Source organism: Nymphaea colorata, chromosome 3, assembly GCF_008831285.2.
Source record: "Nymphaea colorata isolate Beijing-Zhang1983 chromosome 3, ASM883128v2, whole genome shotgun sequence".
Classification (NCBI taxonomy): domain Eukaryota; kingdom Viridiplantae; phylum Streptophyta; class Magnoliopsida; order Nymphaeales; family Nymphaeaceae; genus Nymphaea; species Nymphaea colorata.
Genome location: NC_045140.1, coordinates 23,693,795 through 23,708,078, shown reverse-complemented (window position 1 = coordinate 23,708,078; position 14,284 = coordinate 23,693,795). Strand labels below are relative to the sequence as shown.

At 38.9% G+C, this 14,284-nt stretch overlaps 2 protein-coding genes across 18 annotated transcripts; one reads left to right on the top strand and one right to left on the bottom strand.

Moving 5' to 3' along the window:
• Positions 1–517: 517 nt before the first annotated feature.
• Positions 518–9,387, bottom strand: LOC116250992 (uncharacterized). 17 transcript variants are annotated; one of them, XR_007572927.1, is made up of 13 exons: positions 9,162–9,387; positions 8,564–8,771; positions 7,720–8,348; positions 7,311–7,601; positions 6,707–6,864; positions 5,855–5,981; positions 5,195–5,650; positions 4,142–4,902; positions 3,880–4,039; positions 3,069–3,248; positions 1,577–2,359; positions 1,356–1,468; positions 518–1,229 (listed from the first exon to the last, which is right to left on the bottom strand). XR_007572927.1 is itself a non-coding variant. In XM_050077036.1 (11 exons), the coding sequence occupies exons 1-11, from the start codon at positions 9,309–9,311 to the stop codon at positions 2,210–2,212; spliced, it is 3,270 nt and encodes a 1,089-aa protein (XP_049932993.1). In that variant the 5' UTR covers positions 9,312–9,387; the 3' UTR covers positions 518–2,209. The 17 variants fall into 17 exon arrangements, 7 of the variants coding, with proteins under 7 accessions (XP_049932993.1, XP_049932994.1, XP_031480890.1 ...); XR_007572928.1 differs by having other exon boundaries at positions 518–906; XR_007572923.1 differs by having other exon boundaries at positions 518–906; positions 998–2,359.
• A 1,111-nt stretch (positions 9,388–10,498) lies between these two features.
• On the top strand, positions 10,499–11,380 carry LOC116251125 (40S ribosomal protein S30). The gene is made up of 3 exons (XM_031625206.2): positions 10,499–10,656; positions 10,866–11,003; positions 11,107–11,380. The coding sequence occupies exons 1-3, from the start codon at positions 10,653–10,655 to the stop codon at positions 11,151–11,153; spliced, it is 189 nt and encodes a 62-aa protein (XP_031481066.1). The 5' UTR covers positions 10,499–10,652; the 3' UTR covers positions 11,154–11,380.
• Positions 11,381–14,284: the final 2,904 nt, after the last annotated feature.

Sequence of the window (14,284 nt, the reverse complement as noted above, 5' to 3'; positions counted from 1 at the left end):
AGTTTCTAAAAAGAAACCACCGAAATCCATTACACGGATTGGATTTTAAGGCCTTCAATTTGTCATCAATTTGACACCATCAATTTTTAGACCTTATAAAACTCAATTCATGCATTTGGTTTTCACGATGACAGCCAAAGAAACTGGTTGCTCATATTGAAGACAAATCTTAAAGACTAATCAAAAGCATGCCCATCGCTTATTTACTAAGAACAAATGCATTTTTTTATTAACAGATATTGCAGGAATTTTGATTTTTTTGAAATCAAATGTTTAGTTATGTGATTGAATTATTTATTGCTGAAAAGCACCTCCATACACGATAATGGCTGATTTGATATATCATTTCCATTAAATCAATTGGAAGATTAGACACAAAGTTTAAAACCCAAAAATAAAAAAAGAGAGACTTACGTGAGGAAGCACAGACCCTGTCCTTTTAGAGCTATATGGATTTCTATTGATACCTAAACGCCTTTTTTATTAGATTCTCAAAAAAGTCCTAGAAGTTGTTAAATCAAATAGATGTCTCAACTGTCGCGACACAAACGCAGAACCCCAAAGGCAGGGGAATAGAAAGGCCTTCGTAACATTAATACCTCTCGTTTCACCCAAAACTTAGGGAATGGTAAAATCCCACCTCTGTGATTCCAAAGCTCTTTCGATGTCCGTAACTTCATTTGCCAATTACTTGAACCTGTCTTTTTCTCCCAAAACATTTATTTTGTTTTTCATTTGTATTTTTCGCTTACATGGATTCGCAGGCTCGCAGCACAATTCCCCATACATGTACAGAAGCTACAGCATTTGGACCCAGTCTGAACTTCAAAGTGTCGCCTCGCTCTCCGTTATTTTACCAGCTATATGCACATACCAGTGGAAATTAGACGGCCACTCGTCAATGTCCTGTTTAAAGCAAATTTGAGAATCAATTCCCTCATGAATATGAACGCACTGACAGATATAAAAATTATATATATAACTGATAATTGACTACCATGGGCACAATACGGTGAGCGCCAATATTATGAGACTGCCGGGCTGAATAAAACGGTGGGCCTACAACCTCAATCAGCTGACAATTAGGTTACTCAAGACTTCTAATGTGCGAGGTACTTCCATGTTCTACTGGACTTTAGAAAGCCAATAGTCTCCCTCTCTCCTTCTCAAAGGCGTTAGTCTTTTGTTCTTAATTGAAGCAAGAATTTACCTCAGCAGGCTAGTGAATCCTTAGGTATCCCATTCAACAGATTACCAAAGAAGGAAACTGCTTTAGAGGAAACCATACAACAGAAAAGGAGGGGGGAAATGCCTAGGGAAAGAGATAAAAAAAGTAAGTACTAAACAACTTCAACCTTCTATCCCTGCAAAGCAGTACGAAGAGCCAGATGGGCCTTGCTGAGCTCACTCCCAAGTCCCACCAGTCTTCTGCCAAGTTTCCCATGCAAGTTTACCCAAGAACATCTCCCTGAAAATGCTTGCATTCCATTGCTGCTCCAATAAGGTTCAAAGGAAAAGAAGTTCCCTGGAAAACTCGATCATGTTTGTTCATTTAAAGAAGCCTGACATACTTTACCTTCCTGACGAAATAGCAGACCTAAAATGACAATTTCCGACATCCCCTGCAGTAGAGGATCCTTTTGCTGCCTAGGCCAGTGAAAGCTAAGTCAAGGCAGAGGCACGATAGATTTGCACAATCTCGCAGCGTTAACCTGTCCATGGAATTCAAAACAATTAGTGGGTTGTTAGCATAACTGCTATATGCTCAACTCAAACAGATAGGTGAACAGGGATTTTCACATGATCCGGTCTATTTTTCAGATCTTATTTAGTATTTTAAGGGTGGCATTTTAATATTTCTTCTATCATGGTTAGGGTGAGATCTAAAAGGTAGCAGCACGTGCGGAGAGGTACCAGCTAAGGGGCTGTTACAAACCTGGTGGGTCCTAAGCCTTCTCACCCCAAGTGCGGTTTCTCCATGTAATAAGTTTTTTAAATAACAGTATGAGCATGGGATAAGAAACGACCTTGCTACCAAACAAAGATCATCATAATTCACTTCCCTTGGCCATTTCAATTTGCTGCTCCAGATGGTGCACTACCAGCTTGAACCAAAAGCAATAAACCCAACTTCTTGTAGAATGTAGCTTAAGATATCCAACTGCTGCATTGTAGCATGGTTTGATGCATCTGGAATGCCTTCCCTGCACTAAATTGTTTCAAACGTATATCCAGTAATTCCTGGTTTCTTATTCGGGTGACGTGAAACCAATAGGGAGAGGAAAGCAATGTGCTCTAGGGTCTCTGCTGATGTGCCTGATTTTTCTTCCAAGCCAACACACTTAGCTTGTGTTAAGACCTGAGAACATATAGGAGAATACATGAGTCCCTACAACCAGAAGTGGTGATACAAATTATAATAACGAGCCAGCAGAAAATCCTCCATGCGACATATGGATGCCAAAATAGCTAGTGCAGAAGGGGGTTGACAAAAAAAATTGACATTTCACAAGCTGCAAATGAAAGAACTAAAATTCTCAAATTGCATATAAACCAAGAGCATAATATACAGTCCACACTTGACAAAATAATTTGCAAACTCCTAGGTCAGAAAAGACATCCATGACAATGACAAGGAAATTCCCAGTTGCTCATCCACAAAAACATATAGAAGACCAAACAATGAAAGTAACCACACATGGTTATAAATTTAATGTTACATCATGAATAACACGTCTCAGGTGAAATTATGATGTCATATAGCAGTGTAATATGAATCTGATGTAGGCTAATTAATGTGACAGTCCATCGGAAGAATACTTAGTGAAACCCTAAATTTGCCAATCTCAAGATTTTCCTTTCCATAAGTATCATAAATATGTCAAACATTTCAATCCTACCCAACCTGCTCCAGCTACTAGAAAATCCAACTCGTTTTCTATTGAAAAGCTTGGGTTATGTATTACACTTCGTGTGCATCTCTTAAGATTACAATAAGAGATATACCCAAATGATAGTATTGAAAATTAATATTAAATTTATCCGGTGATACTACAACAAAGGTTTACCTTTTGAGCTGCAGATAAACTTTTAGAATGGCTGGGATGCCTTCTAGCGATGTTTGAGATAAGGGCGATTGTGAAATCTTGCAGCTCCTGAAACTGAAGCAAGTCTTCCAGAAAGTCAAGAAAGTGGATCATTAGCATTATTCCCTCAACGATGAAGGGTATCAACCTTCTGTCATAACCCTAACATGAAAAAAAATATTACTAGAGTAAGTTAAATAGGCACTAAAATCAGCTATACTAATCTTAAAAGAAGAGAGCTCTATGCATTACTGAGAGGAATATTCAAAATTAATAACTTTTATGGGGAATTTGAGGAATCAGGAATCCCAAAAAAAAAAAAAGGTTCAAGGTATCTTCCCCTCCTATTGCTTCACTGGTATCAACACAATCCACACCAATTTCAATTTTATCAATCCACGTCTCCTTTTCTTCTCTTTTTTTTTTTTCTCCCACATTTGTGTTATATTTGTGATCATGCCCTATACATGCGACAGACCATTAAATGCACTTCATATAAATATAACATCAGGACAGGTGAAAGGGCAAACAAAACTAAAAAACAGAATAGAACACACCTAGCAATAAGTGTGTATTTTATGTGTTAACCTTTTCCTTTTTCTTTTCGGTGTATATGCATCTTTACGTGGTTGTTCACGTGAATACAAGCCCACCTGAGAGGGGGTGGATTCATTAAATAGTGCTTCAGTTGTTCAAGAAAACTATAAATGCAATATGTATGTTAAACTACATAAAACACACCAGTATTCGCGTTAGCATATGATGAAATAGAGATATGTGATACTGTAATCACCTGAAAGTGTACAAGCCTGAATACTGTTGGATTTGAAAAAAATAATGATGAGATGAACAAGCATATGTGCTGACCAGTCCTAACTGTAGATTCCTTTTGAGCAATGATGCCACAAGAGATCATGTCCAACCAGTTCTCCAGTAAAATCTGACAAACAGCACTATCAAACCACAAATTAACTCCTGTATTTGAACTGGTAGTTTACTGCTACATAAAATGACAAAACCAGCATGATGGGAGTAAATGAAAAACACAATAATACCTGTCCCGAGTGTCCAGTATCTTTAAGACCTCTTTTCTTTTCGTCTCGTCCTCTCCTTCAACAGCTAAAAGGCACATGCTTCTGTTTTTAACTAATAATTCCATCATAAGATCAAGGCAAACTGATAAAAGAGATGTATAATATACTTCCTTTTTGAATGCAAGAAAAGAGAGAGGTTGCTCAACAAGGTCCTGATATAAAACTGACATTGATGGAAATCCAAGATTGGCATTAGAAGATCCAATGCATATGCCTCCATCAGAATCCATTGTTGAACTTGATATATAGCGATAAAGAACAGGCAAAAGGACCTCAACATCAATATGCTCCAGGCTGCACCACCATTCACAGAATCGTTCCTGCAGCATCTGTGGGCAAGAACCTTTCAGCATAAGAGAAAGTACCTCTTGCATTACCACCACCTGCAACTCGAATACGTTCTTCCGAGGCAAGTTCCCTATATGGATGGCTTCAATTAATTTTAAGGCACGCATACAATTTTCCGAAGAATTCCTGAGGATCTTCGGAGCTGTTTCAATCGTTATACCAGATTCAGAAATTGCACGAACAATTTCATGATCGTGACCAAAATCAGCTATGCTAGAGTCAGAATGATCATCAATCTTCACATGAAGATATTTTTTCCAGAGCTGAAGATTTTTATCTCCAGAAGTGAAGTTATTCCTTAGTTCTTCCAAGTCCTCAGGTCGATAAAAAACTTGCAGCCGTTCTGGAAACAGGTAAACAGCCATGCCTGCCCACTGCACAATAAGCACCCCTATCACCATTGAAGAGAAAAGGATATCTGATACATCACACCCCAATAACTTCCCAGAACAGAAAGCAAAAAAAGAGGAAGAACAAGATAAAATCTGAAGCATGAATTAGCATTTCCCGACAGCTAAATGTTGTTCAAACAAAACAACCTTATCCTACAAATCAGCGGCACAATTATGTAGAGACGGGCTTGGTTACAGTCACTTACAGAAGATACAATAAATCACCACACTTACAGCTAAATTAGTGAAGCTAATAGGATAATCAGGTAAATACCCGAGGAAATATATGCTCATATGATGACCAATTATTTTCCATGAGTGCAAGCAAGCACTTAAGTGGCAATGAAGTAAGAAGTTTTGACCACCATATCTCATCGCCATCTTTTGAATTTGAAGTGGTAACATGACCACCATGGAGCTTTGCCTTTTCTTGTTCTAATAGCTCTTTACATAGCACAAAAAAGGAAGCCAGAACTGCTTGACCAGCTGACTTAACTTTGAGTAGGCTAGATCCATAAGGTTCACCACCTTCCAGTTTCTGCAAGCAAATGGTCTCACCAGATGTACCAGCCAGTATATTTTCAAGGTCAGAACTGTACGACGAGAAAGGCTTGATTACTGCAATCAAGAATCCATAAGGAAGGGGCTTCATCTTATATGCATTTCTGCAACCAACAGAGCTCAGACCACAAGAAGCTTCAGCAAACATTTCTATCAACTCGACCAGCATCTGCAAATGAAATTTTCAGTGCTTCAGCATTCAGGTATAAAAGTAACTGAACTTCACTTCAAGAGAGGGAAGGAAGTCATCCAGAAGATAATGCACATCTGGGCCATCAACTGACTCTTGAAACTACAAAATGCCCATCGTAATACAGTGAACCAACAAGAAAAGATACTGCATTTGTTAGCTGTGAGTGCAATACGAGCATACTGGATGAATAGGCTCCTGTGACAGAAGTATGCATCGCATAACAGCTTCAGCAATATCTACCATGCAACGAACAAAATGACCTGACTTTGAAAGCTGAAACAAGCATTCAAGTGAATATTGGGGAGTCCTGCAAATTCAGGAATATGTCACAATTTGCACAACAAAAAATGCCAAAAACAAAAACCATCGCATTTTTCCCACTGAATGCATTTTCTATATCCTATTCAATAACTTCTAATGCATTTAGCCTGCAATAAATACTCACATAGCATCAGAAGAAGTCAATATAAAGCTGCTTGTATCCAAGATTACACCAGAACTCTCATTCTAACAAAATAGGAAGCTTCAACAGTGTGTGGAATTATGGCAGTTTGACCAAGTTAGGGTGCCAAACTATGCCTAACAGCCTAAGTAAGAAATACATGGTTTATCTTATGAAGATCACACATATTGAGGCATATATCTGTGCTTGTGATGATGCAGAAACATGTATAGGTGATCATGCAGAAATATAACAAATTTCCTACGGAGAAAACTTCTCCACAAACACACATGTGTGCCATACATACACACATACACATACAGAGAGAGAGATGGGATACCATGTATTTATGTATTACAATCTCAAGTGCATATTATTACCAAATTAATACAAGCATGTAATAAAAGAATACATACGCAAATTCTAAGATCCAAGGGAACACATCAAATATGAAATGAGGTGAGGAAATAAACAACACATCAAAATATTGAAATAGCAGAAAACAAAAACACAAAATCCAACAAAGGCATGCTAAGTATTCTGAGCACCTAAAAACGCGCAATTTGTGTCAGATGAAGTTGTAAACATACCTAGTGCCACAAACTGGACCAGAAGGACGCACACAACTAGCAGCTATTGTGATGTCTTTGGCATTGGATGTTACTCCAGAATCATGAGCAGTGCGGCACACCTCTCTCCAATGCTTGGCATCGACTATCAGGTCTGCACCAATAGCCTTGCTGACAAACTGAATTAAGACACCATATATCATTCAGGTTTGGATATGCTCAATCATAAAACTTTTATCAGAAATTTCATCTTAGTTGCAGAGTAGTCAGCTTAACTTTAACCTAAAGGTAAAAGGTCATTCTCCAGAAATATATAAGCAATTGATTTCAGTGGCAACTTAATTCATGACAAACAAAAAGCAGAAAAGGAACACCAATTTCACAAAAATGCAAATCCCAGATCTGAAGAAATCATAATGCCAGTACATGTGCGTGTAAGGCTGTACTTGTGTTCAGACTTCAGATATTGTTATTTCTATCTTATCCATCTCGATACGAGATATGATATCAGGCTTGAAAAAAATATCACGTTGTATGTTAAGAAAGGCCTAATGTGTTGAAAACACGTTTTTAAGCTGAGAGTCTGAAAGGAACAGAATCTACTGGCAAAGCTTCTTTGGGGTACCTCAGAAACACGATCATTACACTGCAGCAGTAACTGAACAAGAAGCCATATGGCTACTTCTGGTCCGCCCTCATAACATACACTTCCAGATATAGCTGAACCAAGAAGGAATTTCAAACAATCTTGAAACTGACTGGCTGTTTGGATACTAGATAGCCCAGGCACGAGAAATAGAAAAGCACTTCCCAGCTCAAGCATGCGTCTACTGATACACCCTTCACATGGACGGCTATTCAAATGAATATTAGAACCATTACCCACACATGTGAGGGCTGAAAGCCAAAAGACCACCTACTAGACAAAGGATGTTAACAATGAGAAATGCATGGCTTAACAGGAAAAAAACTGAAGATAGACGAATATATAACGACTAACAATTTTCACACAGACTATGACTAAGCAGACTAACCTCCTCGTGAAGTGGTTGCCATCCACCTCTGCACACAAGAAAACAGTAGATCTTCAAATGACAGTATAACTTGTTGTTCCAACCATGTTCAGAAAATGCAGCTTCAGCATGCTTAAGTAAGCATTCACGAAGATGGAGAACCATAGTGTCTATGAGTAGTCTTGATTCAATCATCTCAAGAGGAGTTAACACTGCTTTGCCTGGTGATCTCTTGTCTGAGGAAATGCAGTCTGGTTTGTTTTGCTCACTGGTTGCATCCATGCATGAGAGGAACCATTTGCTGGTCACTTTATCAGCAAATAAAATCCTCAGCAGGAATTCAGCCACATCATCTATGTCTTCGATAGTAATTTGAATCACAATGTTTACACCAACATGTCTCCTCACAAGTACTTCTCGAAAATGTGCTGCCATATCAGGCATTGCTCGGCAAAGAGAAGTTAACTTCAGCAATGAGAGTGATACTAATGGAGTTTCTAGAGAATTAGCTCGTTCGCCCTTCACGTACTTCAAAATAAAATCACCAAGCAACTCCGGAAACTTTCGTGTCAAGATGGGGCTGTAAACCGTGCATGATTTGAGCAGAGCATCAGCAAATTTGGTGGTAACTAAAGAATTCACTAAAACTTCTGCACAATCACAACAGACAAACGTGTCTCTTAGTAATCCTAACCAAGTGAAAACTAAAGGAAGTTATTGCATTATGAAACAAATTTCACTGTCAAACTTTAAAGAAAATGGGATTATTCCAACGAACATTTTTGTGAGAAAACAAAAAATACGATGCACCAAGGAACAAGCTTCATCGTCAAAAAATTAAGAAAATGCGAACAGCAGAATGAACCTGGAGTTAACAGATCGGGGCAATAAGCCACTGAAATCGGAACTATGGACTCCAACGCCGCCATCGCTTCGTCGTTAAACCACGTGGATTCGGTGTCTCCGAATCGCGAGATCCATAAGCCATCTGTCGAAAAGGAACCATCTAGAATGCGGGTGACTGCAGAAGCACGTTCACGTAAAGAACAGATTGCGAGCGTGGCACGATTAACCTGTGCAGCATCAGAATATGAGAAACAGCCATGTACATACCAAAACGGAGAACCTTTCCCTTCTTCAGCCGATCAGAGTCCTCCATAAATAACTATTATACATATTCAAAGTCTTCCATAACAAAACTAAGAAAGCTACACAAGCTGTCCTTCATTTTTTCTGAATATGATGGGGGCAACGGAACACCTTTTCAAACGTGAAGTTTTTTTTTTTTTTCAGGTGGTAACGCTCGTCGGCAATCGATTCACGGCCTAAGCCCTAAGGTTTTGCCCACGGGAGCAAATTCTTCTCACGACCGGTATTTTAGATCGATAACTTCTTTTTCTCCATCTTACTTTCAAGAAAGACGAGACATGCATACAATAACCCGATAGCAGATTAGGGCTTACCTCATCGGATGAGAGAAAACGCCGGACATCATCAGTTGGCAGCGAATTCTCATCGCCACCAGCAGCGGCGGAACCACCGATTCCACTCCCTCTCTCCCACCTGTAAACGAGCCTCCGGACTTCTGCGAAATCGATCGACAAGTAGCTCATGGAGCCCTCGAGCAGAACGACCAAAAGAGAAACAGAGCGAGTGTGTGTCAAAACTCTATACGCGGGAAAACCTCGATCATTCCTGTCGCCGTATCAAATTAGTAACGTCTATCTTACGCTTGTCGGTAATCATAATACGGTCTCCATTTTCCTTATTTTCCTTATAAATGCCTCGTTTTTCTTAGCATGCAACTGTAAATCATTTCATTGATATCAATAACTATTTGGTAAATTTTTATTTCTATCCAAACAATAATTTTTTCAAATAAACATAAAACGCGAATCAAATTTTGTATAACAAATTTACTGCCTTCTCAGTAATCTCAATAGGATCTTCTTTTTTTCTTGTTTTTCTATGAATGCCTCGTTTTTACTCGCAACAACCAGGAACCACATGGTCATTTGTTTCTTAAAACTTCTTTATTTTTAAATTGACATATTTAAACATTTATCATCATATATATAAGTGTTCAAGCAAACATGAGTATTTTTAAACGACTGCCCTTTCAACCATTTTTTTTTTTTTGTTTCCGCCATTACTCACAAACTTCCAAAATAAAAAATCGAATTAAATAAATGTTGGGTTGATCAAACGTTTTCACACTTCAACATCACCCTTTCGCTTATTTGCTCTTCATTTGTTTAATTGAAAATGATACTCTTTGTGTTTGTATTTGATGAAAATAGAGGGTAAGTATCGATTGAAGTTGTGCATGGAGTGATATTACGAGAATCATTTGTTTACTCGCAATTCCATATTGTAAAACTTGCCTCTGCATGCTACTATCATTTCAATCCTTATAAAAGAAAAAATATATTCGTATCAATAACATGATGTGAATTGAAACATTTTTTATGTTACACAAATATATATGTACAAGGGTTGATGCGTGTTGATTGGTATGATATATAATAAAGTTTTCAACACAAGATACAAGTTGATACTTATAACACCGTTTTTTCTTTTATATTCGGTGATAATAAAGGGATAAACATAATGTTTAGATTATGTATGCTTTATGCATTTGAAATTATTTTATTTTATTTTATTTGAATCGCACAAACCACAAGTGGGCTAACTATGCATCCTAACGGGTCGGGTACCCGAGCATTTGGCAGGTCTATACTCGGGCAGTATCTGATCCAAGTACCGTTAGGGCACGAACGAACATGTAAAATGGATCCGTAAAACCGGTGCGGATCCGACCCGCTATCATGGTTGCCCTAGATCCGACGGTAGATAAAGAAAGCGAGGGTTGCGGTTGTGTTCCCCATTAGCGGATTCCCTCGAAACGCCGTCGGCCGCGGGAGAGAACAGAGAGCGAGGGTTTCTGCCGCACCATGGGTAAGACTCACAATTCTTCGCTGGATTCTTCATCCTGTTATTCTCCTTGAGCTTCGTCTTCTGGTTAAAAGATCTATTATCGCTGATTTCATCTCTGTTATCGGGAGCGGCTTGGTGGCCGAAGATTGGGGTTACTGAGATCGACTGTTTGTCTTCAGGTCATTGACGCTTTGTTGGTATTTTCTTTCTTCTCTGTTGGGTGGTCGCAGGGAAGGTTCACGGATCATTGGCGCGTGCCGGAAAGGTGAGAGGACAAACGCCGAAGGTGGCGAAGCAGGACAAGAAGAAGAAGCCCAGGGGAAGGGCTCACAAGCGGATGCAGTACAACAGACGCTTCGTTACCGCTGGTATTTCTCCTATTTCGTCTATGGTCTTTCTCTAGAGCCCCGAGTTTCAGTTTCTCAATGGATGGCTGACGTTTTTCTTCTTTGGTTGTTGTTGCTGTTTTAGTGGTCGGATTTGGTAAGAAGAGGGGGCCGAACTCGTCGGAGAAGTAAATTGCTTGATCGTTCGTAGCTTTAAACAATGTGAGGCCGAGATTGTTAGTTTTCTTATTATCCTTCTGTTTTTCTCTTTTTTTATTGCTTGGTTACGGGATTCATGTAATGTGACCTCATCTAGAAAATTTTGGATTTCCATTTGTTGTTATTCAGTCAGATTTCGAGAATATGAATATTTTTGCTTAATTTCTGAATTGAGAAAAACTATACAGTGTCTTCTCCTATATTGGTCTTGAATCTGCAAAGACGTGTAGTACTTGGGCTTCCCCTTTTCTTTTAAATATTACACGATAATCGTTTGGGCGAAATGTACTCACAGGAAATTTGGTGGACACTAAAAGTTATTTTATAGCAGGATACGACACTGTTTTTTCGATGGAATACACTGGTCCATTCAGTGCATGCTTTAATTTTGTTTTTTGTATTTGCTTGGTGCGTTTATCGACTCATAATTTGTCATAGATTGTGGAAATCTTTCACCCTTTTCCCACCAAGGGGAAGGCATGACACGAGTATCTCGTATCTGTAACCCGATGTAAAGTTGGACTGTCTTGGTCAGGATTCTAACTTCTCACATAGGAGGAGGGCATGGCATAAATGAATAACGCTTTTGATGGTCTGAGATGCGTCTTTCACAAAGAACAGTTTCAGGAGAGTTGTAGTATTATGGTACATGGTCCATGAGAATGATTTGTGATTTCTTTATCTTGTTTTTCTATGAACGCTGAGAAATTTGTCAAGTGGGATGGTGTCTTTCACCATAAACGAGTATTGGACGTAGTATTTGTTCTCACTATCTGTATTCGTGGATCAGTGTGTTGACTCCACATTTGCTTCACGTTGCCTGTGGTAGCGGGCTTATTGCTAACTCACTGTTTTTTTCTTATGTTTATTTTTTGCTTGCCTGGTCTTTAAATTACCATATTTTAATAAAATTTGAACGACAGACTCAACCCAGTTGATTTTTGAGGCTTATGGCACTAGTTTGTTCACGTAGACCATTTCTCATTTCATGGATTTTTTACGTAGATCATTGCTTATTGCGTGGATTTTTGCAACTCAGGATGCCTATTCCCGTTTTGAGAGTGTTGTTAACAACTGCACCATAGATATTTGTGGAAAATTGGGTGGAGAAAGCTGTACCCTAGGTTACCTAGTTTTTCAACCCGCTGGTTCTGAGCCTCACCTCTACCAGTGTCATGTGAAGTTTGTTATGCTAGTCTTTCCCATCCCTCCCTTCCTCGCAACAATTGCACTTTCTACTGCTTTTTGAAATTCCTCTTGTTTTGGATTTGAGAGTATCTGAGGAAGCAAGCAGGTTGGGTCTCTTCCCCTTCCTGTCCTTCTCCGAAGTGCACAGACAAGGGGTGTCAGGTGATTGAGTAAAAGACTGCAACAATGTATGATGGTTCACTGCTTAAATATTTGATGATATTTGATGTGTCTTCTGCTGCTTCTGTTTTTGCTTTGTCTCTCTTTAAGGCTTAACTCCTTAAGGTTTCTTCTCATTTTTTAAAAATGATTATTCCTTACTTTGAGTTTCACAATGGTTCTCTCTAAGAATACAAAAGGCCATGAAGGGAGGTAAAGAGGTTTTTACTGGTCCGTGTTTCTGATCCAACCTTGATGGAACTGTTTCACCAACCTCGGATCCCTCGAAAACCAAAACTGGCTATTTTCCTCTCATTTTTCCCCTTGTGAGATTCTCTATTGCCTACTTTTGTATGCATATCCGAACTGTTTCTCGTCTTTCTCTTTTTTTTTTTTGAGATTAGTACCATTTTTCGGACTGTATTGCCTACTTTTGTATGCATTACACCAACCACTAAGGTGATATACAAGCTTCCGCAAAGAGTACATTATTCCAGTAATGATTGTGACTGTGTTATGTTGGCTGCTGTTGCTGCTGCCATGGCTTGAAGACCAATGGAGATTTCATCTTTAAGAGTTGCATTTTCTGTTCAATCTTGAACTTATTTATGACTTTAGTTTTAACTTGAACTCGAACTCCACTCATTTAATAAATAAGCCGAGCTTATGTGGGCGAGTTCGAGCCGCAGCTCGACTTGTTGTCTTCCAATTGGTGGGTAGGCGCGGCCTGTGGATGTCATGAGATTGGATTTAAGTTAGATTTGACTAGTTGAATATTGCACAAAACGACTAGAAGTAGGATTCAAATTACAATACAAAAGGCACAACATGTATCCAAATTTGACATGTAACTGCGTTTAAATGCCCGCAAAAAATGAATATTTACCAAATTATAATATGTTTTTCGATCTAATCAAACTCAACTACTTGAACTAGTAAGCCGACCATGGGCCTTCACGCTTCTACTGCAGAGAAACGAGGAAGAGCAAATTCAGGCGGCTTGTAAACCATGTTCCCTAATGATAAAAATAAATGACCTCCTGGCTAGAGAGCAAGACTTTGCGATTGTACTTGGCTCTTGGCCAATGTTGGCAATATTGTGGACATTGGCTAAATCAGGGAATACGACAAGTTCATAAACCAAAGTTGAGAACCGGACCGGTCAGAAATCAATGGAGTTGAGAATCAGACCTGATCAAATTCGGACTCGAATCGGCAAAACTCTTGGATGGGGAAAAATGATGTTCAAGTGAGCACATTTACTTTAGTGAGTGAATATGGTCAAAACAGATTGAACCGTAAAATTGAAACTCAACTCTCAAGGGTTTGTGGCGTGTATATTAAGGCTGGTACCCGACCCAACTTATGTAAGGAATTTACTACCGAACCTGTTAGAAACTAGGCTCAGCCCAGGCCAGCCCGTTCACTTGATGGCCAGGTAAGGTCTTCCAAATAAAAACATACTTGTTCTTGAGGGCTTGGTGTAATGGTTGAGGTGGGAGCTGGTAGGTGGCTAGTTTCTATATTGAATTATTGGGGTGTCATCTGGAAGAAAAGGAGAGTAGAAAGGGAAAGGCACTCACATGCAAGTTAAAGAGTGGCTGACACGGCACCCTAAAGCACCAAAAACAGACTTGTATATTAGAGGACAATGAGTTGGATGAGAACTTCAGCTCTTTTATGAGCAACAAAATGAAGACTAAAGTATGAAGTAAGAATATATATATATATATATATTTATAAAGAAAGTTGGTAAA